At 39.0% G+C, this 27,715-nt stretch overlaps 1 protein-coding gene and 1 pseudogene across 4 annotated transcripts in view; one reads left to right on the top strand and one right to left on the bottom strand.

The window, feature by feature from the left end:
* DNAH11 (dynein axonemal heavy chain 11) overlaps positions 1 to 27,715 on the bottom strand; it is a 356,336-nt gene that overhangs the window by 61,749 nt on the left and 266,872 nt on the right. For all 4 annotated transcript variants that reach the window (XM_042967928.1, XM_042967929.1, XM_042967930.1 and 1 more), the window contains 3 exons: positions 23,898 to 24,133; positions 22,573 to 22,695; positions 2,264 to 2,468 (listed from right to left, as the gene is read on the bottom strand). In XM_042967928.1, the coding sequence (XP_042823862.1) occupies positions 2,264 to 2,468; positions 22,573 to 22,695; positions 23,898 to 24,133 (564 nt within the window). The remainder of the gene's footprint in view (positions 1 to 2,263; positions 2,469 to 22,572; positions 22,696 to 23,897; positions 24,134 to 27,715) is intronic.
* LOC102969084 lies at positions 4,039 to 5,316 on the top strand (annotated as a pseudogene).

The following is a 27,715-nucleotide window of genomic DNA, read 5'->3' as shown; positions in this document are numbered from 1 at the left end:
TAAGGAGGTGGGTGGGAGATGGGCTAAATGTGTGATGGGCATTAAGGAGGGCACTTGTGTTGAGCACTGGGTGTTATATGTAAGTGATGAATCACTAAATTCTATTCCTGAAAACAATATAACACTTTATGTTAACTAGAATTTCAATAACAGTTTGAGGGAAAAAAGGGTAGGTGAATTAAATCTCAATAAAACTTATAGAAAATAAGAAGAAATATTACTATGTCTTAATGAACAACATCGAATGGACATGTGTTATTGAAGCGGAACACTATTTTGTTTTGCTAAAAAATTTTTTTTAGTATGTATTTTGAGAAAGAGAGAGCACAAGCAGGGAAGGAGCAGAAAGAGAAGGAGAAGGAGAAGGAGAAGGAGAAGGAGAAGGAGAAGGAGGAGAAGGAGAAGGAGAGAGAGAGAGAGAGAGAGAGAGAGAGAGAGAGAGAGAGAGAGAGAGAGAATATCCCAAGCAGGCTCCATGCTCAGCGCAGAGCCTGAAGAGGGGCTCCAATAATCTAAAATTATTCCAAAATAAATTAACATTTATTTTAAAAGCTTGCTTCTGATAAAAAAGTAGGGTAGAAAGGCAAAATATTGCTCATCACTGAAGCTAAATGATGCCAACATGGAAATTTGTAACTATTTTATGTGCATGTGTGAAAAATTCCATTATCTAAAGTAAAAGCATATAAAGAAATTAACCAGGGGTGCCTGGGAGGCTCAGTCAATTTAGTGTCCAACTCTTGATTTTGGCTCAGGGCATGATCTCACAGTTCGTGAGATCGAGCCCTAGGTTGGGCTCCATGCTGACAGCATGGGGCCTGGTTCAGATTCTCTCTCTGCCCCTCCCCTGCTCATGCTCTTTCCCTCAAAATAAATAAACTTAAAAAAAAGAAATTAACCAAACTGTCAAGAATTTGGGGAAAAAAACATAAGTGTATTATCATAACAAGTCTATTTTTCTTTTCTTTTCTTTTTTTTTTATAGAGAGCATACGTGAATAAGGGAGAGGGGCAGAGGGAGAGAAAGAGAATCTTAAGCAAGCTCCACATTCAGCTCGGAGCCCAATGCGAGGCGTGATCCCATGACTGTGGGATCATGACCTGAACCAAAAATCAAGACTTGGATGCTTAGCCAACTGAGCAACCAGGTGCCTCAAGACTATTTTTTTTATATGGCCTTGGGGTGTTTCGAATGTAGACATGTTCCCTGTCCAAGTTGGCAGTTATGCACAAAGCAGCACCCCCGCGACTCTCTGAACATTGCCCTTGGGTCACTCAGGGCTGGCAGGTTGCAATGCCACTGAATGTGAGCACACCTGCCAGAAGACCTCAGGGAACCGTGCCCACTCACACCCAGCCTTGATCTCAGAGCTGTCTTTGGCTGACACAGAAATCAATCCAATTATAAGCCGTCTCAAATGGGGTCTGAACATGGGTGAGAATCCCTTGCAGGGGTTGGTAAAACAGATTGCTGGGCCTACCTCCAGAATCTCACATTTGGCAAGACCTGGTCTGTGGCTTGAGATTTTGCATTTCAGACCTCCAGCTGATCCTGATGTTCTGAGAATTACCATTTGAAAACTGTTAATTTACACCAGGAGCAGCAAACATCTTCCATAAAAGGCCAGACAGTAAATATCGTTGGTTTAGCAGGTCATACAGTCTCTGTAGCAACCACTCACCTCTACCATTGACTTCTTTCTACCTTTTCAGGCTTCCTCTGTTTTTTCGTTTGTTTGTGTTTTTTTTTTTGTTTGTTTGTTTTTTTTGTTTTTAGTTTTTGTATTCAACCCTAATTTTAGTTATTTTCAGTATTTTTTAAAGTCAGTGTAAAGTCATACATTTTCCAGTAAGTGCTAATCATCACTAGCTATGAGCCTCTTGATTTTTCCCACCTTATTCTATTAGTCTTCTTTTTCTTTCTTTTGTCATGACTGAATTGGACTGTTATCACTGAACCTACCAGAACATGTATCTGCTTCTCTACTTCTGTTTTCCATGATTTATATGTCTCCTTATTTGTCCTAGTGACCTGCATCAAACCAGACCTACAGCTGCCCAACTCCTACCAGGGGCACGATACTAACTACTTTCTTTAACAGGAGTGCCCTTGAACCGTTTACTGTTCACATACATCCTCATTTTTCTTAATTAGACCATAAAGCTGTGGAGGGCAGGAATCCTGTCTTATACTCCTGTGTCTAAACATGGTAACTTGTGCAAAGCAGATAGTAAGTGTTGACACACAATTTCATAATTTTTACCTTAAGTTTCTCCAGATCTGGCCTTTCGATACTGACCACCTCTGCCAGGAGTTGGGCTTCTAGACCATCTTCTGTGACCGTGAAATTGAGGAGGGTTGTCTGAGCTTGCAATTCTGGCTGATAGTGAGGATTTGCCAGTTTTGTGTGAAGGATAAGGCGAAAGTTCCTGTTAAATTCACATTCTTTATCTCCAATCCTGATATATCTAAAGGGGTACAACACAAACATTCAGGAGAGTCCCATGAACCATAATTGATATTTTGGTGTCATTCCATTCCTTTATTCTGATAGTGTATCTAGGCTGTAAGACCAGGTGATTCAAAATTTTTCAGCTACTATCTCCCTGAAGTATAAAAGAAATTGGAATTATCTACTCAACCTCTACACAATTTTTTACATGCCAAATGGTGAAAACGGTACTCATCTCAAAGTCACTGTAACAAGAAAATTCAATACATTATATAAAGGTTGTATAACAACAAATGTTAGCTTCTATAATACTGTGATAAACCTTACATTAAACATTGTTATTCTTACAGGATAAAATGAGTATGTATTTGCATTTACTTGTGTGCGTGTGTATTAAGTGTATATATTCTTAAAATTTATATACATATTCAAAATACACATATACTTAAAATTACTTTGTATTTCAGTAGTTTTAGCACTGGCTCAAAAGCAAAGTTTAAGAAGTGTCCTGTGTGGAATGCATGGGGGTGGGATCTCAGCACGTTTCTGTCCTATATCCCTGTTCCCTTGGCACAGGGACCAGGAGCGTTGCACTTCATCCAAAGTATTCCAGTCAGAGTGAGTTTTCCTGGGACCTGGGATTGGAACAAAGAGCGGGAATCGGAAATAAAACCTATAAACTCATGTTGAAGTTCACCCTCTCCTCCTGGTAAACCACGCAGCAGAGAAAGACTTTCCTGGTTTCCCAAGGAAGATTAAACCAGTAATAGATTGAAGCGTAACACAAAAGGAGCATGTTCTGGATTTTATGAGCTCCCAGGTCCCATCTTCCTGCCTGCCTTTTTAACTCAGCTGCCATGACACCCTGCAGCCTTGGGACACAGTCTTCATTTTGCTTAAGCTAGATGGAGGTGGCTTCTGCAATTACAAGCAAAGGTCTGAACGAATGCAGCTTCTCCCTGAGCGGAGGGCCTGACTTTTTTCTACCTCAGATACTGTGGAGTAACATGTAAGGACTTCATCATGAGGGCTCTGTTGCCCTCTGGGTTCTGGAAGGGCTTTGGTCAATGGAAGCACTAGTAAGAGATCGCAGCACAGGAGAGGGAGTTCAGCGTACATCTTCCCTGCCTCAGCGCCATGGTCTGGCGAAGACTGTGTCCTGCTATGACCAGATTCCAGGTTTGGGACAGTCTCCTTCCCCACAACTCCACTCACAGGACCAAGTAACACCTTCAGGCTTAGAGGTGGTAATGGCTTCTGGCTGATGCAAGTCCTTGCTTGCTTGGACTCTTCTGCGGGGTTCCTTTACCCTTCCCTCTGAAAATTCTTTCTGTATTAGTCACTGTTAATTCTATTAAAAACTTCCAAGCTGTTTTATGGCTTTTTTTCCCCCCCTGCTGGGAACCTTCTCCAGTAGTGGGAGTTTTTAAATTCATGTGACAAATCACAAATATTGAAACTTCTCCAACTTTTCCATCAGAGGTTCAAACTGTACTGGAGTGGGAACTTTCCAGAACGCTCGCTGAAAAGTGGAGGAGCGGCGGCTGCCTGAGCTGCGCCCAGCAACGCGCTCCTTCCCACTCCCCCACACCGGCCTCGGCCCCCTCACCGGCTGTAGAAAATGGTGAAAGAAACTACTTACTATGATGTTTTGGGGGTCAAACCCAATGCCACCCAGGAAGAACTGAAAAAGGCTTACAGGAAATTGGCTTTGAAGTACCACCCTGACAAGAATCCAAATGAAGGAGAGAAGTTTAAACAGATTACTCAAGCTTATGAAGTGCTCTCTGATGCGAAGAAAAGGGAATTATATGACAAAGGAGGAGAACAGGCAATTAAAGAAGGTGGAGCAGGTGGTGGTTTTGGCTCCCCCATGGACATCTTTGATATGTTTTTTGGAGGAGGAGGAAGGATGCAGAGAGAAAGGAGAGGTAAAAATGTTGTGCATCAGCTCTCTGTAACCTTAGAAGATTTATATAATGGTGCAACAAGAAAACTAGCTCTGCAAAAGAATGTGATTTGCGACAAATGTGAAGGCCGAGGTGGTAAGAAAGGAGCGGTAGAATGTTGTCCCAATTGCCGAGGTACTGGAATGCAAATAAGAATTCATCAGATAGGACCTGGAATGGTTCAGCAAATTCAATCTGTGTGCATGGAGTGCCAGGGCCATGGGGAACGGATCAGTCCTAAAGATAGATGTAAAAGCTGCAATGGAAGGAAGATAGTTTGAGAAAAGAAGATTCTAGAAGTTCATATTGACAAAGGCATGAAAGATGGCCAGAAGATAACATTCCATGGTGAAGGAGACCAAGAACCTGGACTGGAACCAGGAGATATTATCATTGTTTTAGATCAGAAGGACCATGCTGTTTTTACTAGGCGAGGAGAGGATCTTTTCATGTGTATGGACATACAGCTGGTTGAAGCACTGTGCGGCTTTCAAAAGCCAATATCTACTCTAGACAACAGAACCATTGTCATTACCTCTCATCCAGGTCAGATTGTCAAGCATGGAGATATCAAGTGTGTGCTGAATGAAGGCATGCCAATTTATCGTAGACCATACGAAAAGGGTCGCCTAATCATCGAATTTAGGGTAAACTTCCCTGAGAATGGCTTTCTCTCTCCTGATAAACTGTCTTTGCTGGAAAAACTCCTACCTGAGAGGAAGGAAGTAGAAGAGACTGATGAAATGGACCAGGTAGAACTGGTGGACTTTGATCCAAATCAGGAAAGAAGGCGCCATTACAATGGAGAAGCGTATGAGGATGATGAACATCACCCTAGGGGAGGTGTTCAGTGTCAGACCTCTTAATGGGGCCAGTGAAGAACACTGCTGACATTTTATATGCAGTAGTGAACGAATGAAGGACTATAATCATAGCTCACTACTTGCTATTACTGTTTTTGTTTTAATATTCAACTATAGTGTTTTAAAAGTTAAATGAAGAATAAAAAATATAAAAGCTCAAAACAAACAAACAAACAAACAAACAAACAAACAAAAAACTGTACTGGAGTAAAAATGCACGTAAGAAGACTAGGAGTGAGCCCAAAACAAAGAGCATCTTCTCAGCCTATTTTAATTACAAAATTCTGCATTCTTTCATACTTAAGTGTATAAAGTAGTTCAATTGTAGATGAATCCTAATGATGATAGACTTTTATCCAAAAGCCGTATTATCTTTAATGTAAATATAGTATTTTTAAAAAATCACTGACTTACAGGTAAAATGTTATTTCACTAAATTTATCAATTTTGGAAAATTGGATGAATTAAAAGAGACATTGAACAGTAAGTTCAGCATTAAGGCAACATTCCTTTTTATTACAATGCCTCAATGTTTGTAACAACTTTTCTTTAAACGTGAGGAGAGATGCCCAAAATTTGTAATGTGGCAGTATTTTAGGTTGCTGTTGGTGAATGTTTCCTAATTGTATTTTACTCTGGGATTAGTCTCTTGGGTCACATGGTAAGGAAAGGACTTCAGAACCAATGGCCATTTAATCTGAGTAGGAACATTGTTATGAAACAATTTTCATGGGTAAAGATTATTTAAAAAGTCATAGTATTCTTAAATTGCTAAAGCTTTAATCACAAAATCACTCTTAATCACTAAAGCTTTAGTCACTACAGCTCAGAACCTTAAAATATTGAGAAGATTCATTACTTCTCATCTTCATCGAACTCTCAAGTTTTGTTTGCATTGCATAAATCTTATATTTGCAACAAAGACTTTCAGTTTCTGATGAAGTGTCTAAGTTTGAAAACGATCTGCCCAAGAAGTCACCTTTGGAGACATTCTTTATTAAGTTAAATGGTGAATTCATTCATGTCACCTAGTCTTGGGTTGTTTTTACTGTGTCAAGACTTCCTACTCTTTAATATTTTTTTCTAGAAGGATGAAGAGCAATTTAGGTAGCACATGTCTTCTGAAACAGTAGATAACTGTATAATATAGCTCCCTTTAAAAAAATACATAAATAAAAAGAGTATTCACATCACCATTAAAGAGAAACACTGAGACAGAAAAAAGATGAATGAGCCACAGGCCAAATGTTTTATAAATGAACCAGACAGCAGCTGTTGGTGTATCCAGTGAGCACAGTGGCCCCATGCCCTTGTTCCACAGGTCATGGCAATGACACCATCTGTTCACATGTTTGCAAGTATTTTCCAGTTGATATCATGCTCATTAAAGTAATCATGTACCTTATTGATAATTTCTTCTGTTATTTGTATTTGTAGTAAAAAATGTTACAACCATTCAGTCACTCAACAAACAGTTATTGAACATCTACACCATGCCAAGCTCTCGGAGAGTGTCAAAGGCAGTGGGCATAAAAGAGAAACAGGCAGGGTCTCTGTTCTCACAAACATCATTACTTCACTCTCTCATATTGGGCATTATGAGTATAAAATATTACATACCAATGCAGCCACTCATCTACTTAGTCTGTTCAATAAATGAATACACATTAGGTGCCTACAATGTGATGGCCATATCAAGATCAAAGATCTGCCCAATTAAAACACAGGGAAAGAATGCGAATAGACATTCCTCTAACGATGATACACAAATGGCCAGTAAGCATCTGAAAAGATGTTCAACACCATTAGTCATCAGGGAAATGCAAACCAAAGCCCCAGTGAGGTGCCACTTCACATCCACTGCAAGGCTATAATACACAACAACAACAAAAACACGGGGCACCTGGCTGGCTTAGCCGAAAAAGCATGCTACTCTTGATCTTGGGGTCGTGAGTTTGAGTCCCCTGTTGGGGGGGATTACTTTAATAAATTACTTACAGTTTCTCACAATCTTAAACACACAGCTACCATTTAACCAAGCTATTCTGCTCCAAGATCCCAAAGAATGAAAACACACGTCCACTTAAGATCTATACACAAAGGTTCATAGCAGTGTTATTCCTAATAGCCAAATGGGGGGAAAAATCCAAATGCCTGTAAACTCAAGAATAAACCAACTATAGAGCGTCCAAACAAAGGAATGTTACTCGGCAACAAAAAGGGAAGAAGTACTGATAATGCCTAACGTGGATGAACTTTGAAAAGACTGTGCCAAGTAAAAGCAGGTAGCCACACAGGACCACATATTTTATGATTCAACTTACAGGAAACGTCCAGAATGGGCACATCTGTAGAGACAGAAAGGACACGAGTGGGTGCCCAAGAGTCTCAGCCTAAAACCGTAGTAATGGCTGCCCAGTGCGTGCATATATGGAAACCCACTTACTTGTGCACTTTATATGATGAAATTGCACAGTATGTGAATAATAACAGTGCTACCAAGAAAGACAAAAACAACAAAAAGCTATCAAAAGGTCAGTTCGTACCATATGGGCTTTTAGCAACCCGTAAGGTAAGGAACTGTGCTGATAACTGGTTTCTCAGACGCTCATGCTTTTGAGCACAGTGAGGCATGTCACAGGATGGTCTTCTATGACAAGGCTATCTTTCTTAGTTAACCCACTTCTTGTTGACTGAAGACATATTCAACCACATCTTTGTTCAGAACAAAATTTTTCCCATTGCTTGAATTTCTCTTTCCAAGGGTTCCCAAAACTGATCTCAAAAGTAGCTTTGAGAACTTCTTTCTTCACTAGCACTATTCACTGCATTACCATTACCCTAAGCTTCAGGATTTACAGGACTGGCTTTTAAAGGAACTTTCAAGAATGAAGGTTTCATGTAATTACTATGCCTCGGTTCTCATATGTAAGCAGGATTCAAACTGATACTCATTTGTATCATCACAGTAATAAAACCCATACTTGAATAAACCTCTGGTGCTTCTGGGGATTTTCTGATTACGGCTCCATCTTGGTTTGAATTCATTCCTTCTCAGAGCAGTATTTCAGAAATGCCAGGTCTGTCACAACCTTCCTTGATTTTAGATTCAATTTTCCCTAATTTGCTTATGAATTTTTACTGGATTTGAGTTCATACTTCATAAACTTCTGGTTTTAACCACTAACCTTTAGCCCCAGATAAAAAGAGAATGTAAACTTTTTTATAATTTACAAAATTGTATTTAGGGGAGCCTGGGTGGCTCAGTCGGTTAAGCATCCGACTTTGGTTCAGGTCATGATCTCACGGTTCATGAGTTCAAGCCCCACCTCAGGCTCTGTGCTGACACCTCACAGCCTTCTTTGGATTCTGTGTCTCCCTCTCTCTCTGTCCCTCCCCCATTTGCACGCAGTCTTTCTCTCTCTCAAACATAAACACCGAAAAAATTTAAAAATAAAAGGAAAATTAAAAATTGCATTTAAATGAAGAACACTGAACAAACCAACTCCACCATTTCCCTCATTGTTGTCTACTTATCTCGGTGTCACAGGCTGAGGAACTGAGGTGACAAGTCAGTTTAATTTCGAGGTCTATATGTGAGGGTGTGTATATTGTCCACATGTGAAAATCAAAACAAGCCTCCACAAGACGTCTAACTTACTTTTGGAAGTTCTAGGTGGTCGGGCCTCAGGGAGAAAGCTCTCTAGAGCAGGGACTGGAGAACTGTTTCTATCAAGGGCCAGAGAGCAAATACTTCAGGTTTTGTGGGCCATATACATCTTTCTTAAATACTCATCTTTGTTGACAACCCTTTAAAAACCATTCTTATCTCATGGGTTGCATCAGGACAGGTTGTTCACCCTCTCGCCACTCTCGAAGATCACGCGGTTAGGGCTATGAATGTAATCTCCTCCAGGGAAACGGCAGCTAATCCCACTCGACTTCCCAGTAACACCACACTACGATTTTTCCCATCAGCTACTACACATAACATTGCTCCCCTCCATAGGCTTTCATGAAAAAAAGTGTGAGACTGGCCAACATGAAGCATGTGGTTTGAACAATTTTACTTTTGGGTGTAGGTGACAAAAGCTTTAAACAGGTTAAATACTTAACCAAATATCTGAGATAAAGCAATGCTCCATAAAATAGCTCAGAGACAATTCTGTGGCTCAAAATTTATCTTGCACACTTCCCTTGTACACCAACGTATACCATGAGGCACTCACATACCCCGGTTTGAGAATGAGAAACCTACCTGCTTGAGGGACAGGTCTGATTGTATCAGTGAGGAGACAGTTAATCAGAGGAAAAGAGAAGGACGTCTGCCTACAAAATTGGGTTTTACATTTTGCTTGGAAACATTGTTTGATAAGTTCAGATTTCCCAGGGATAGTAAATTATCCTCAATTGGGGTGTTTATGATCTATGAAAGGCAAAAACTGCATAATGACTCAGTGGGTTTTATCATTGCTGCTAGGTTAATTTTTGGTTAATCTCCTATCTGGGAAAATTAAACAGACTGCTAGTGCTCTCTCATGATTTGAAGGATCCAAAAAAACAACGGAGTTAACCAGAGGGGTGGGAAAAGCAAACAATCACTTCGCTGTTTCTGTGAAAGACAGGAGTCCAGAGGTTATGCCTTCTGGAATATAGTGGGTAGCTATGAGCTCTTGAACCTAAACTCCAATGAGAAGCAAGAGCAGGTGTGAAGAACAACATAAAACTTGGAACTGTGGCCATTATCTTAAAAGAGTAGTTCTTAACCCATTTTCTGGCCCCATGTCCCCCACAAACAGGACTTGCCCCTGACATTACACCACCATGAGAATCACGTGGGGCAGCAATCTCTGAAGCTTTGGGTAGGGTTGCTCCTAGAGGGTTTTTATTCACCCTTTCAAGACAGTGACCTTCTCCTGCCCCCTTTTCTCACTGCCTGGTGTGCAGGTGACTGATTATATGACTTCAGATCAGAAATCAAATTATTTTCCATAATACAAACACTACAGTGTTATTGGATAGGACATAGGGTGAATCAAAAACATTATTTCACCTAGCAGACTTGTAGTTTTAGAGCAAGAAGGGCCCCTAGAGATCATTCAACTGATTCCTTTTTATGGACCCAAATAGTTTATGACTTGTCCAAGGTCACATAGCTTAGTGGCAGAGCTGGGACTAGAACCTGGGTCTCTAGACTCCTAGTATAAAGTTCATTTCACTACAGCACACTGTAGGTTAATTTGCTGTTTGGTACTGACAGCTTGTGACCCCAGCCTCCACTGACCTGTCTGACCGTCGATCACAAAAGAGTACTGAGAAAATATGATGGACTCAGTAACCATCTATAGCCACTAGAAGAAAAAATATAAAGACACAGCTCAGAGAACGTGCCCTGCTGATCTTTGCTTAGAAATTCTGTCCTTGTTTACGAAGGAGAATAGTACTAATTATTGAGGTGCCCAGGTCTAACCAAAGACTTGTAATTTCTGGTAGATATTTTTATAAAATGAATTAATTTATAAAATCTTTAAAATAAATCAAAGTAGAGAAAAATTTTGTCTTTTGGCTCTCAGGAAAAAAAAAAGAGTCTTTTAAAAACACCAAAATGCTCACTAGCTAGTGGAATAAATTATTGTATAAAAGACCACCATCTACAATTAACTATTAATTTGGTTTTCCATAGGTCAGGTTTAAATAAAAACCAGATACATTTCAAATTTCAAAATTCTTTCAAAGTTTATTCAAAATTCAGCTGAAAGGTGTTTTGGAATGAAAAGGTTTCTAATTTCTTCAAGTCACGGAAGGTCATCACTATTGTGAAGGACTGGTAAACAAACGACATCAAAACCACTACATGGGTGATGGGCATTACGGAGGACACTTGTTGGGATGAGCAGCGGGTGTTAGATGTAAGTGATGAATCACTAAATTCTATTCCTGAAACCATTATTGCACTATATGTCAACTACTTTGGATTTAACTAAAATTAAAAGAAAAAAAGAACAAAAAGAAACACACACACACACACACATGAAATGATGGCTTAACCAAAGTTCACAGCATTTCTGTGACAGACATGGGGAAACATTTCTCCCTATCATCAAATTTACCCGAAAACCAGAATCTCTGTGAGTTGAGGTAGCATGATCTCAACATAATCAAGATGAGAATTTCAAGTTGGATATTATAACCTGGACGTTTTATATCTAAGGTATGTATCTGGAAGGTAAGGAAGTAGCTTTTACTGTTGGTGGAACTGTCCTCAAGATTTAGTGTTGCTGCTGAATGACTTTTCCCTAGTGATGAGATATTCTGAGCACATGAACAAACAACATCATTATTTTTTTTTTTATTGCCATCTAAAACAAAATTTGGAAAAGCAACATACTCAGTTTAGGACAAGGACCTGCTTCTGTGGCAGACTGGGGTCTTGACTAGGAATGGCTGCAGGAGACTTTATTTTGATGATGACGACGACGACAACTCTTTTGTTAAAAAGGTTGCAAAGTCTTTCTCACAGTGCTGTTTAGACAGAAATTCCCTAAGATACTGTATTAGTGTAATGAAGGTTCTCACTTTGGAGACGGACAATTCACACAAGTTCCCTGAATAGGAGGAATCAGAGCCTGTTTGTCAAGGTAAAGAGATTGCAGGTGGATTTTGAGATAAGTGAATAAGACAGTCGCGCTGGTTGGGGTAAAAACACACTCAAGAAATGAAAGAAAGAAAAAAAAAACACTTTTCTATAGACATCTAAAACCTCACTGCACGTCCCGCTGTTTAAAATTAGCCGCTTCTCCACTGGCCTTGGGAGCTGCGACAGCTTGGCCGGGACAGCTTGGCCAGGAGCGCGGCTGCAGCACCCGGGGACGCGCGGCAGCGGGCCGCGTTACTTAGCAACCCCAGCAGGAGGGGCCGCAGAGTTGGTCAAACCCCGCCCCTCAAGAAAGGTTTCAGCTGAAAGCCTCGCAGCTGGCCAGGCGGCGCAGGAAAAGGAAGAAAGTCCTGAATAGAAATGAGTTGTTTTGCTGCTTCATATAGTTAATATAACCAACACGTCCTTCTCAGATAAAAGCAAACTTCAATTAGAATTATAAAAAAAAAAAAAAAAGAAAAAGAAAAAAAAAGACTCATGGTGCAGGACTCCAGGTACCATTGCTTAGAAAGAAAAATGGAAGCTAAACAAGAAAATCATAGATTATTTCCTTTGAGATATAGAATATATATAGTATGCATTATATGTTAAATATTATGACACATATTTTGATATGTACCATATTTCAATATATCCATACTGAAGTATTATAAGGCAGCATGAAAAAATTCTAGTTCCATTTGCATTTTTTTTTTTTAAGGAAAACTGCTTTTTTAAAGAAAATAAGGTCAAGTTCTTTGTCTGTGGTCTGTTTGGAATTTACCTTCACATAAAGTCAAACAACTACTACACAGACGACTATGTGTCCAAAAAAAAAAAAATCTGGATTGAATTTAGGAACAGAAAGGTCTTTTCTGTAATTCAACTTTATTTTGAATTTAGAAATTAGGAGAGACTAGAATGCTGAGTTATATTGTAGGAGGGCATGAATTGAAAATAAAGTGATTCCTACCCACAAGGGATATAATGAGAGAACTACATACCTCCTGAGTTTATTTAAAAACTAGAAGCTTCCAGCTCAAGAGAGCACATTTTATCACAGTGTGGGATTTAATTTAACATTGTTCTAAAGTCCCACCCAAGAACCCATTTAAAAATATCTATAATCAACTGTAATATAATCATGTAGCATCAAACCCAAGGAACATAATAATGTTGAACAAACTGAAAATGTGCTAACTGAAAACAATTCCCCCTATTAATCTTAGTACCACTTTTAGGAAACACAATCATGATAAATATCTGTAAAATAGCTTTTACCTTATTATTTCTTGAAATAAATTTATATTATATAGCTAATATTTCTGTTAGTTTTTTTAATCTTTTTAAAGTAGGCTTCATACCCAGCACGAACTCCATGTGGAACTTGAACTCACAACTCAGAGATCCAGAACTGCGCTAAAATCAAGAGTCAGACACTTAAGTGACTGAGCCACGCAGGCACCTCACTGTTAGTTTTAAGTTTCTATATAGGGCATGCTACTTGAAGATTATTATTAAAAGGATAAGTACATGAAGAATAGAGGAAAAGTACAAAATGTCTTTTAAAAAATATTTATAAGTTCAGAAACAATCTGAAATTGTATCTTACAATAAAGTTACTCCAGCTAAGATTAAAGTCCAAAAACTACTTCAATAATATTTGTGGGGGGGGGGGATTTGAAAGATTAAAGAGATACAATTTTACGAAGATGTTTCACAGATCAGCAGCTTCTCTAATATGTAAGCCAGTAAATTTGCTTTGGAAAAGGTACATGTTGATAAATCTCCCCAGATATGTTTTCTGTCGATTGATATGATAAGATGTATTTTACTTAAAATTAGGATTGTCTGGAGTTTGGTGGATTTAATTATTTGTAATTACCCAGCTGTTGTCAGCCTGTGGCCATTTTATGACAGTGGTATCTACTATGTGGGTCAGGTTCAACTGTATATCTTCTCAAACACAGATTTAATGTGCTATTGATGAAACCATTACTAGAACCAAATTAAAGTCTGGGCTGATGTATTGGTCCACAGGGAGCTGTCAGACATGAAAGGAGTAATTAGTATTCATTACTTCATACTCCACAACATTCCAATTATTAATGAACTTCAACTTTTGGACTATGCTATATCTATCACAAGCATCTTCTCAGACATTCATTATTAGGAAGAATAAACTAATATTGGTTAAAAAAAGGTCCCTAAAACAAACAGAACTGAAAAAAACAAAAAAATTATTAATAGCGGAAAACTTTGTGAGGGATGTGACTTTCAAGAGTGTGCAATGCAAGGATTATCCCACCTGCATGGGAGGAATAGGATACAATGAAGACATGCACCCGCTTTGCAATCCTCTTTTCCTTGTTTTCCAAGCTATCTTGTCTTTACAATACAAGGGAAACGTCTATAAGCACAAAGGTAATTGCACAGACAGGACAGCAAAGAAATGTAATGAAAGAAGGGCCTAGAAAAAAGTTAAGCAAAATGTCCATTGTTGAACATCAGAACAGGAGGCCCATCAGACAATTTATAATCATGTAGGTTAGTCTGGGATGTGATCAAGGTAAACTCACAATTTTTCTGTTCCTGTTATAATATTACAAATGGGTATTTCTATTAAAAGCCCTATGGACCTTTTCTCATTAGTTTTCTTTTCCGTTGTTTTCTCCTTTTCATTTACAGGATTAGAAGAAAAATAATTCTTACTTCAACCAATGTATTTTAATTTTGCATATCACCTTCTAGTTTGCACATGTATGAATTTTTAAAATTTTTCTTTTTTTCTTAGTGTTACATGAAGTAACAAGAAAGCATTTGCCCTGTTTAAACATTTTGTCAGATGAAAATAATACTATCACGAAAATATCAAACATTATTCCAACGTACTTTTAAAGTTTTTATAAACTGGTAACAAAATGTGGAGTATTCTCAATTTTTTCCATTCAAAACTAAGAGGTGTGAAAAAAAAAGGAAGTAAAATAGTTCCTCTTCAGCAGAGGTGGCTAACAGTAGTCAATACAGAACTCGACTGTATTACACAAAACAGCAGATGAGTCAAATTTCCTACCTCTGTTCTCTCAAAGACACCACATTTCTTACACACTGGTGGGGAGCATTTGAATTTCTATGACCACTATGGAAAACAATTTGGTGTTGTGTTTTAAAGCTTATTGTGCACACACTCTACACCTTAACTCTTCTGCTCCAGAATATGAACTATGAAGAATCTCTTGCTGTGTGCACCTGTAGATGTATAAACGAACCATCAGTATGTTACCATTCATAGCAGCCTGGCTTCTTAGAATAGAAAACATAAACATAACCTCAATGCCCTTCAATAAGAACATTTAATAAATTGTGGTAAAGTGACACTACTACTTCAATGATGAAAATGAAACAATTAGAGCTAGAAGAATATGGGTAAGTCTTAGGCACCTAATAGTAGAAACTTCAAATCCCTTTATACACACACACACACACACACACACACACACACACACACTATGTGACATTTTTGTAAAGCCCCAACTCAAACAAAAATAAATGAAACTATTTTAAATAAAGCTTTGAAATGATAACAAAATTTAGAATACTACCTTTGGGAGAGGAGGCCCAATGGGAAATGAGAGGAGCACAGAGGCAGCTTAGAGAATTTAGTTCATAATTTGAATGGAAGATACTTATCTAATTTATCATTATGCTTTATATAATTTTATATGTTACATATTTTATATGTATCAGCATTAAATAATACAACTTAAATGACCAAAACTCTCTATTGTTCTTAGGAGGAACCTTAAAACATCAAAAGATATGACTGATTCCTTTTTCACACATCCCACGTCCAAAAAACAACGACTTACACTTCTGGATCTCTGGCTTAGTCTCTGATTCATACTCTCACTGTACTTATCAGTGGTTCAAGATTCAAGAGACATAATCTATTCTGACTACCTATGTGTGCTATGCTTAGTTTGTATTTTTTTCCTCACCAGGTAAGAAAATGTAAACATAGAAAAATGGCCTAAACAACTTATTCCACATCACCAAACTGGAGGGTATCGGGCCAAGATTTGAACCAAATTTTATGCTACTTCTTCTACCCTGGTGCTATTTTTTCAATTATTTATTTATTTACTTATTTATTTGAGAGAGAAAGAGAGAGAATGGGGGAGAGGGGCAGAGGAAGGCGGGGAGAGAGAAAATCCTAAGCATGCTCCATGCATGCACCCTGATGTGGGGCTCAATTTCATAACCCTGGGATCATGACCTGAGCTGAAATCAAAAATTGGATGCTCAACTGACTGAGCCCCCAGGGTCCCCTCCAAGGGCCAATTTCTGACAACTACATGCTAGTACATAAGCCCCACCTCACAACCTTAAAGTCTCTCTTGAAAATTTTTTTTTAAAGTTTTTTTTAATGTTTTATTTATTTTTGAGACGGAGAGAGAGACAGAGCATGAGCAGGGAAGGAGCAGAGAGAGAGGGAGACACAGAATCGAAAGCAGGCTCCAGGCTCTGAGCTGTCAGCACAGAGCCCGACGCGGGGCTCAAACTCACAAATGGTGAGATCACGACCTGAGCTGAAGTCGGATGCTCAACCGACTGAGCCACCCAGGCGCCCCTCTCTTGAAAATATTTACATAGCTAGTTCAAGACTGTGGATTAATCACTGCATTAACTTTTCCTCCCATAGCGAGTCCTAGGGAAAAGATGGAAAAATGTATATTCAAAGAAACAATAAATTCAAAATCATGTTGGAAAGAGTACAACGAGTGGAAGCCAAAAAAAAAAAAAAATGAGGAATGAAAGAAATTCATGAAAAATCTAGTGGAAAACATTAGCAAAAGTTAACAATACACAGTCCATGGAAGGCAATAAACATATCCTTATTGACATTCAAGGAAAATCAAAATAAAGCAGAAAGGAGAAGGATTCTGTTACTGATGCTTCCACTGGCTCTTGCTCATGATGCCATATCTCCTTGTGTTCTGTGATTTCTGCCTGTGAACTCACAGATACTTTGAAATGGTATCTCGTACAATCCTCTAAAGCCTAGGGTTACGTACATAATTCCTGACAGCATTTTTGTTTGCTTCTGCCAAATACATTGGAGTATGACCTATCCAATGCCACTGAAAAATAAGTTATTGGTTTGAGGTTTTTAGGGCATCTAAGTAAAAAATTGTCTTGAACATTTACGAGAGGGATGGTTTCTGATTAGGAACTCCCACAGGATGTTTTTCCACCTCTTTTCAGGGCCAAAGTACAAGAAGGAAAGCATTCCTTTCTGCAGGGCTGGGTTTTGTTTAGTTTTTAACAATTTTACCCTTAAGCAGAAGGTAGGGCCCCTACAGTTTCTAGCATTATACAGGAGTCTCTTAGCTGACTTCACACCCTCAAATGGCTTGGTCCAAGTTCTAGGTATCCACCAAAACAGAGACCCAGGTCATTATGTTTTAGCAGGTGCCCTCAGGAAGAAAACCAGCTTCGGTGTTCCTTGCCTATTTGATTCCTATAGTCCTATTTTTTTTGGTCAACCAAGTGCCAAAAGATGTGAATATGTTAACATATTTAGTTGCTTTTCAGCATTCACACATCTACTCTGCCATAATACCCGAAATATAAGTCTATGTTTTTATTGTTTTATTTTTACTTTGGTTTATTCATCTTTTTAAAGACATACAGTATGTATTTCTTACCCATAGAGAACTTGTAGTCTAATACAGATAGGAGTGAAAAAAAATTAAACATATTCTAAGACGGACAGATAAAGGCAAAATGACACAGTGGCCCGGTACAGAATGGACTGTGCATGGGAAGCCCTGAAAGTGGAAACTTAAAATTCTCATTTAATAAATTAAGTGGCAGGTGAATTCTGAATTAAGTGAATTTGGGATTTGAAGAAAGGTAAGTAAAACAGCCTATCATAGGAGGGGGTTATTAATCTGTGTGAATGAAGGGAATATGGAAGTATCAAATAGGTAAGGCATTTCCTAGCCTTCACAGAAGAGCTTCAATTCAATGTAACAGGCAACAGAGAATTCTTTTTTTAAAAAAAAATTTTTTTAAACGTTTACTTATTACCAAGAGACAGAGAGAGACAGAGCATGAGCATGGGAGGGGCAGAGAGAGAGGGAGGCACAGAATCCGAAGCAGGCTCCAGGCTCTGAGCTGTCAGCACAGAGCCCGACACGGGGCTCGAAGTCACAAACCGCGAGATCATGACCTGAGTAGAAGTCTGAGGCTTAACCAACTGAGCCACCCAGGTGCGCCAACAACACAGAATTCTTAATGGGTTCTTCGACAGGTGAGTGACAGAAGCGGTGTTAGGAAAAGATTATCGTAATCACTCTCTGGGTTGGAGAGTAGTGAGCAGAGAGAGACTGTAAAGACGTTACCTCATTCAGCATGAAGAAATGAAAGGTCTGAATTACACTGTAAGTTGTAGGTAAAAAAAAAAATTATATATATATATATATATATATATATATATATATATATATGGATTCCAAAACATTGATGAGAAAATAAACAAGGTTTAGGGGAAAAAGAGTAGGAAGAGTAACAATGGCCAAGCAGCATTCATAGGAATTCTACTGAAAGGTGGTAGTGACTATTTATTTGGAAAAAAAAGTTCAGAAATTATGTTTCCAACATATGTATTAACTGTCAGAGAGTCATAGTGATGTGGGAAACAAAGGCAGAAGGAAATGGTAGATAAAATTAAATTTCCTTATAACCTACAGCCTACTGACAAATACTAGAGATAGGTAGAGTATACATTCCTCCAGGAACTATCTTAAAGTTAATGCTTTGCTAGAGGGAAAAACCACCTTAGTTTGACAATAGCTAGGCCCCTAGGATCTCAGTATCTTCTTTGGCAGATGAAAGTCCTTTTGGAAACTTACCTTGCCTTTACCTCCCCCAACTCCCAAGTATGTGGTTAGTCACTCCTCACAATCCCGGGCAGGTCTTTCTGTCCCAGGTCCTGTCCCTGTGCTTAAAAAAACCCCACCTTTTGGCACCAAAAATGTCTCAAGAATTCCTTCTTGGCTTTCGGCTCCAGATCCCCTCCATAACTCCAAATCCACATCACTAGGTCATCTGAGAGGACATTTAGTCATTCTTTTAGTCCCCATTTTTGTCATCTGTGAAGATCTCTGATCTTCTGACTGTACAACATGTTTCAAAATGATCACATCTACCAGGCTGGTTTAACTACCTCTCCGTGTAGATATTTCCCAATCTACGTGGTCAGACAAGGTCTCTTTATCAGGCTCCATACTTACATGTCCTTTGGCTTCTTAGACTTCCTTTTTTGAGAATCTTAAAGTAGCACCTCAATCTCTGAGTGTCTAATAAGTGAAATCATTACCTCTTTCCCTACCACATTTCTCTATAAATCCCAACATCATTTAGCTTGGCAGAAGACTAGAAATTACCCTTAAACCTTCCTTTTTTTCCCTACCAACAAAATCCCATTAATGACCATGAACTGATGAAATTAACTCCTTGAGAATCCTTTCATTTGTCCTCTCCCCTCACTCTCTAGTATCCCTTAGTTTAGGGTCATATTATATCTCAACTGGATGATTATAATTGTTAATTAGATCCTGGCCCTAGGTCATCCATGCTCCTTCAGTCAATACTTCACACCATCAATAGCAGGTCCTTTCAGAAACAAATGTGATTATGTTACTATCCTAGGATACTCACCAGTCTTTACTAGTTTCCCCACTGACTTATGCTCATGATTCTCAAGTGAAAATAAGGAGACTACAGATTTCTTATTCCAGGAGGACAAGGTCCTTTGGTCAAGAACCACTGCTATTGTTGGGGTGCCTGGGTGGCTCAGTCAGTTAAGTGTCCAACTCTTGATTTTGGCTGAGGTCAGGATCTCATGTTTCATGGGATGGAGCCCCACACTGGGTTCTGTCAGTGCCGAGCCTGCTTGGGATTCTCGCTCTCTCTCCTTTTGCCCCTCCCTTGTGTGCACACACACACACTCTCTCTCTCTCAAAATAAATAAATAAACTTAAAAAAAAAAAGAACCACTGCTGTTGTCAACTAGCGTTACTGATAGGAATGGGCCCTTTTATTGTGTTTGGGGAAAAGAGAAAGAATTACCAACCTATAGAAAAAGGCCAACTTAGAAGACATCTGTGGGTGCCCAGACATCCCCACTCTGGGGGGTCCTGCCAGTGTCTCTGTTTTCACCTCACCCAGGCCTTACTACCCTTTCTCCCTTCCAGCACAAGACTCTCCCTCAATGCGGATCCTATTTGCAGTCCTCCCAAAGCTGTTGGGCTCTTCTGTGTGTTTTGCTATTTGGTATTAGTTCCCTCATTCCAAAATTCTCTTCTCCACTTGTCTACCTGACAAATGTCCACTCATCTTTCAACACTACTATTAAATGTCCATCTGATCAAGTGTGCTTTTTTCGACAAAGCCATTCCAAGTCTCCACTATGGAAATGATGAATCCCTGCCATGTGAACTTCTATCATCACACCAAAGGCACTGTAATACTACTTTTATTGCTTATAGGTCTGTCTTTCCCCTAAGGAAATGTAGCTTCCTTAAAGGCAGGGTCTGTACCTTATTGGGCTTTGAAGCTGCAGGACGCAGTACAGTGCCTGGCATAACAGTACTCAGAGAAGTTTTACTCAGGGACTGATACAATACACAGGGACTCCACCAGCACTGAGATTCTCTGGAAAAAGACACTAAAAACATCCACAAGGGAAAGGGAAGTAGGAAAAACTGGAGGTACAGATCTGAATTTACACTCTTAGAAGTCATTGTTCCCACATGTAACAGTTTAGAAAGTAGAAACGTAATAAATGCATATGATAAAAACCATTTGTGAAATTCGTACATACCATTTAAAACTCTCCTGACCTAAAAAAAATACTGGAATGATATGATCTGTTCTATAGAACCTAATAGAATTTGTACATATTTAAGTAATAATATAACTTCAAATAAGTCGTGCTAGATTGTTTGTGATAAAGCCTTGATGCTTTACATGTTTGTTTGTGAAATAAAAGACTTCTGGGATTCACAATAGTACATAATTATATCCATGCTGAAGAAAAATTAGGACTCAAATTCATCAGTCCCTGGAAATTTCAGATTATATATATATGTGTGTATATATATATATATATATATATATATGTGTGTGTGTGTGTGTATACATTTAATTATATTAAATTTATATTATGTATTTAGATCATTTATATATTTAAGTATATAATATATAACATGAAATATATATAGTCATATTTACTGTATCTATATTTAAGTAATATACAGAGACAGAGAGAAAGAGAATGTGACCAAATTTCTTACACCCAAATTGTGTTATTAAAGGTTCACGTTAAAGCTACAGAATGAGTATGTCAATGAAAAAAAATTTTAGGTCTTCCTAATAGAGTCAAAACCTTAATAACAAAGATTTCACTTCAGTGGCATTTAGGATTTTACACTATATTTTTAACACATCAGACACAGCTACAATTATGTTTATGTCAGAGTTACAGTTTGTCAAGTAGCTTATTAGATTTTTCTAAATGCAACTCTGGGTAAATTTTGGCTTATTAAGCAATTATAAGTTGTCAGTCACTGGAAACGGGTTTACTTGTAAAATAAATACTAATCGGTTAGGGACTGTTTAAAAAATAGAAGCTAGTTACCCTTAAGTAGACCTATTTCCACTTAAAACTGACAGAAATAAGGTGGTGATGGGAAAGGAGACAGGTGACTTTGAGGCTGAGACTAGATGTCAAAAAAAAAAAAAGGGTGTTGGGAAAATTCTGAAATGATCCCTCTGTGAAGGACAAACAGTAACAACAACAACAAAAGGGAAGGAAAGGCAGTGAAGTAAGTCTAGTGAAGCCTGGTGTCCTGAGAGAAGAGGCACAGGGAGCGTGTGGAATGTCACAAGCCCCTGTGAGCCCACACAGGCTTGGTCAGAGACATACTTGCTACAGGTGACCTTGAACACATTTATAGCAAGCGCTGTGATGACTACTTAGAAGTGGCTTCAGTGCCCTGGGAGAATGTCCTGGACAGTGGGGTGTCCAGGGGGAATGGCAGCTATTTGGAAGGAACTAGAGCTCACTGGGGGTGTTCCTACTTGTTGGTGGCACCGCTACTGGTTTGGGAATGATTTCAGAGGCCCACTGACGAGTTTAATGCTTACAAGTATTTCAAGTTTATTAGAAAAGAGCACTAACATGGCAAAACCCTCATGTTGTGGATGCCATTATGCTGGATGACGCTGAATTAAAACAAAGTGTGTGGACTTAGGATACAAGAGATCTGCAGTTTAGGCAAACACACTACAGGTGTTTTGCCAACTCAAACTTCTTTGGGGTGAACTAATAAAGGAGCAACTACCCTCAGCTTTGTGGCAATGCATTTTGTGGTTTATAAATCAGGAATTGGCTAACATGAATCTAAACCTATCAAGGAAACAGTCTGAAAGTCTGGGTAAGGTTTGAGGTTGCTTTTGTCTTGGAATGTAGGTGCCATGGAATGAAAACTCAGAACCATCACTAAGAAGATTCCAGAGGACTATGCTTGATCGTGAGACTGACAAACAAAGCTATCACACTCATATGCAGCACAAAATATTTGTTAAAAATTCAAAAACACTTACTTCCCCTTTTTAATTGTGTTCCTGCCAAGCAGTGGATCAAGGACCGGATCTATTGTTTCCTCCACATTTTCAACTAAGATGACATCTCCAAAGGCCAAAGCAGTTTCAATGGCATTCAAAAACCTTAAAATCCAATCATAATTGATATCATAAGATTTCAATAAGCACAGGGAAAATGTTCCAAATTATTGAAATTATATTTGATGTAATGTAGATTTTTTTTAGTGAGACAAACTTAGAGAAAACTTTCATATAGTATTCAATTAGATTACATAGAAAATAATGATTAGATTTTGAGATGAATTACACAGTGATATTTTCCAAGTGAAATTGAACAGTATGACTAAGTCCATGGGTAAATTAGTTCTTGTGACAATAACCATGGTTGAGACAAATGTAACTTATCCAAACATCATAAATTTAAATTAATTTAACAGGTCTTTTTTTGATAAAAAAATTCAAAATATATTAAATGCCTTGTGGTTTTGTCAAACATTCATTTAAAAAAAAACCTTTAGGTTCGGTTGTGGTAAGTGGTAAATTATCATTATATTCTCATTCTCCAAATTCTCCATTCATTCTCACTCTCCAAAAATAGTTTCTCCCCTTCAAAAATAATTTTCCCCAAGTATTCAGATAAGCAAGGAGTACATTTATCTGCACGGCCGCAGAAATTCCTTATTTCACTTTATGTGTGAAAAGATGAAAAAAGGGTCAAATGAAGTACTAGTAAGTCTAAAAGTATTCAGAATTAACTGAAAACCAACTACATACAAGACTTTATTTATCATACAGTATTGTCATGAGGACCCAAAGACAGAAAGTCTCAGTAGATTCAGTTCTCAAAAACTGTATGTAAAAGGTGACGAAGAAATGATCTTAAGGCATTCCATGTTGGGACTTGTAGCCATGTTGCAATCCTACTCTAGGCAAAGTATATGTTCAGAAATAGGATTCTAATCACCATTAGGCCTATAAACGCAGGTGACAATTCTTGTGTTGCCATATGTCAAATGCCCTAAAGGATTACGGTACATCTAATTTCCATTCTTGGCCTTAGGGAAATGACCTATTTTTCCACTCAGGCACAGTGTTTGTTCCAATCTTCAACCTAATTTCATCTTCCGATTAAGTGGCTGCCACCCAACATAAATGACCTTCCAGCGAAAATACTTTACGTGAAACAGGAGCGAGCAGATAAACAATGTGTGCCATACTGTCACACTGCACAGTAGCAGAGGGGTCTAGAAATGCCAGGACTTTGGAGAAATGAGACCCATTTCACAGCAGCTTAGCAGAAAGCCAATCCTTCTGATCTCACATACCCTTTCTGGCCCAAGTGTGTGACTTTCAGGTCAGTTCCATACTTATTCTTGATCCACTTAATTCCCTGCTGCTGGGGATCTATCATCAGAGGCCAGCGCTCACAGTGTGTTAGGATAGCGGCATTTTCGGTTGACATTCTGTCACTGGGAAGCCCTTCATTATTCCAGGTGGCGATTGTAGCATCATCCGTCAACATGGCAATTAAGTCCAGGCCTTCGGTTATTGGGATGGAAACCTTGAAAATCAGAGTTGAATGCAATAAACTGCCAGTGTGGCAGAGCAAAAGACTCAGCATGACAGACAAGAAAACGAAAGACCAAAGCCTGGAGAACACATGTGAATTCTCTCTGGACTCTCAGAAGCCAAATAAAACTCTCGCTGTGAAACAGAATTCAACCTGGTAAGTACGGTATTTTTACCTCTCAGAATTCTGTCAACTGCAGTATTCAACATCTGGTTTATTATTGCATCTGACTTCAGGTGAAAGGGACCCTGCCCTCTACATACATCGACAGCTGCTCCAACAAGGTGAGAGGGAATTAGATACTGGGAAGGATTGCAGGCCAACAGAAATGCATTCGCTTCAATGGAGTAATCACCCCCACATAAGCAAAGCTAAAATGCACTATCTTGCTCAGGCATTTCATCCTTTTTACTCCAGGCCAACCCTACAAGAGATGACTTCCCTTTCTTGGATAGGGTCATGGAAGGTATCCTGTCTGCAGGAACTCCACTGGCTTGCTGGCTGTGCCCAGGAACTGACATGGCGGCCTCTCCTCTGAGAGGGAATTGTATGCCCTGTCAATGTGGAAAGGAGCATTGCAAAGGGAGGAGCTGTCTCCTTTGAGAGGCAAAGAGAAAACTATTTAATTATTTGATTTAACTTTTAAGGTTTATTTACTTATTTTGAGACAGAAAGCATGAGATGGGGACGGGCAGAGAGAGAGAGAGAGAGAGAGAGAGAGAGAGAGAGAGAGGGAGAGAGAGAAACAGAGAATCCCAAGCAGGCTCGGCAGTGACAGTGCAGAGCCCACTATGGGGCTTGAACTCATAAACCGTGAGATCATGACATGAGCTGAAGTTGGATGCTTAACCGACGGAGCCACCCAGGTGCCCTAAGATATCTATTTTAATATCTTTTTTAAATTTTTAAATGTTTTATTCATTTTTGAGAGAGAGTCAGAGTGTGAGTGGGGGAGGAGCAGAAAGACAGAGGGAGACAGAATCTAAAGCAGGCTCTAGGCTCTGAGCTGTCAGCACAGAGCCCGACACGGGGCTCAATCTCATGAACCATGAGATCATGACCTGAGCCAAAGATGGACGCTTAACCAACTGAGCCACCCAGGCACCCTTCTATTTTTTTTTAATGTTTATTTATTTTTGATAGAGAGCGCAAGCAGGGCAAAGGCAGAGAGAGGGAGACACAGAATGTGAAGCAGGCTCTAGGCTCTGAGCTGTCAGCACAGAGCCTGACCTGGGGCTCAAACTCATGAACCGTGAAATCAGCTGAAGTCACACGCTCAACCAACTGAGCCACCTAGGCGCCACCCTAAGAAATCGATTTTAAAGAATAAGGATCATTCTTTACAAAAGCAACTTTACAAAAAATAAGATCATAGGAAAGAATTTGTTAAGAAATGTATTCATTTGGTCATCAATCACCAAATATTTATGGAGTACCTCCTCCATAAGAAACAGCATCTGGAGACCCCGTAATGAGCAAGATGAGTAAGGAGCTAGTCCCATGGCTGGGTGGGGGAGGGGGGGGCGCTAATATGGAAACATGCCCCCAGAAGAGAGGGCAGTAAGAGCCCTACTTGGAGTGGGTTGGACGCGGGGGGTGTTGCAGCAGCAGCAGGAGTCTGACTGACTGGTTGACCATGGAGCTTCAGCAAAGAAGGTGCCAGAAGAATTCCTCCAGTAGAGCTACTGGATATGAATACATATAGGAAAAGCAGCGTAACATTCCTACTGTCTCTGACCACAGTGTTACCTTAGAAATAAATCAAACTCAGTCTCCTAGTGGGATGAGCAACAGCCTTGGTATTGACACACAATTTTCTTAAAGACACAAGAAAAATCATATCTTTTTGAATAAGCATCCTCCTATCAGCAAGGGATCTGGGGCTTTAACTTCTACTTAATGCAAACAACTTGAAGCAACTGGAGGTTTGAAATAACTTTCATGTCTGATGCTAAAAGGAATAACAGAAAGTATACCTGTATGTCTTGTGTCCGAATTTGGTAGTTTCAACTGCTTGAGCACCTACTGTGCACGCAGTTGAGTGCAGGGGATCCAAGAGAAGTCCCCCTTTTTATAAAGGGTCAGTTTAATCTAGCAGGGGAAATAAAGCAGGTAACTCATAGTAAAGAATATCATAAATGTTGTGCAATACCTTGAGACTTAAATTTTCACAAACTACTTTTCGGATATTTTCTTGACAGTATTATGTTCAAATAGGTGGTTGCATAAGTGCACAAAGAAATTTTTTTTAATTAAAATATATTTTTTGTCATTTACACTATAGTAATCATTTTCATAATAAACTTTACCCTAGGTTTAGGCTGGGGAATATAAACCTCATTTCACATGTGTCTTTTTAATTCACTCTTTTCTTCATAAGTCCTTGAAGAAATCTGCTGAAAGGAAAATGAGTCTGGAAACCAAACACAAAAAAGGGAGCCCTTTATGTCTCAAGTCAGCTTTGCAAATCCAGAAGGCTCCATCTAATTGCTTCATTCAGTAGCATCAACCTAAGGGTCAGCCCGGATGCCACTATGATATGAGGTGGGGAAAAACAAAAACAAAGAGGCTCCCCTCTACAGAGAAGAAGCTTCTACTCGAGAGAAGGAGAAGGATGGATGTACATGCCATGAATCAACCCAAACTAATCCTAACACCACATGTATATCAAAATCCTCTGAAAACTAACCAAGTGGCATATTCCAAAGGAAGAAAGGGAACCTTCTGATGAGATGACACTTTCACTTCCCCAAGGAAGACTTTTGCACTGCTGATGGGAATGCAAACTGGTGCAGCCACTGTGGAAAGCAGTATGGAGAGTCCCCCCAAAAATTAAAAATGGAATTACCAAATGACCCAGTAATTGCATTACTGTGTATTTACCCACAGAATATGAAAACACTAATCCACAAGGACCTAGGCACCCCTATGTTCACTGCAGCATTACTTATAATAGCCAAATTATGGAAGTAGCTCAAGTGTCCATCCATAGATGGATAAAGAAGTGGTATACGTATAATAGAATATTACACAGCCATTAAAAAGAATGAAATCTTGCCATGTGCAACAACATGGATGGAGCCAGAGAGTATAAGGCTAAGTAAGTCAGTCAGGGAAAGACAAATATTATATGATTTTGCTCATATGTAGAATTTAAGAAATAAAACAAAAGAACAAGAAAAGAGACAAAGCAAAAAACCACATGGTTAAATACAAAGAACAGACAGACAGTTACCAGAGAGGAGGTGGGTGGAAGATGGGGGAATTAGGGAGATTCAAGAGTACACTTATCATGCTGAGCACCGGGTGATGTATGAAAGTGCTGAATCACTCTTTCGTATTCCCAAAACTAGTATTAACTGTATGTCAATTATACTGGAATTCAAGAAAAACAAAAACACACAGGGTTGCTGAACTGAAAAAAAAAAAAACCCACCACTCACATTTCTAGGTGACAAAAAAACCTAACATTTATAAGGCCTTACAAAATTTATTCACATACATTCACTCTTTTCCATGTCTCAGGTAACTTATAAGAGTTCTGCAAAGAAGCTATCTCTGGTTGTTTGCTTG

This window comes from Panthera tigris, chromosome A2 (genome assembly GCF_018350195.1).
Source record: "Panthera tigris isolate Pti1 chromosome A2, P.tigris_Pti1_mat1.1, whole genome shotgun sequence".
In the NCBI taxonomy this organism is placed as follows: Eukaryota; Metazoa; Chordata; class Mammalia; order Carnivora; family Felidae; genus Panthera; species Panthera tigris.
The sequence above is the reverse complement of the archived record's forward strand: the minus strand, read 5'-3'. Positions and strand labels throughout refer to the sequence as shown.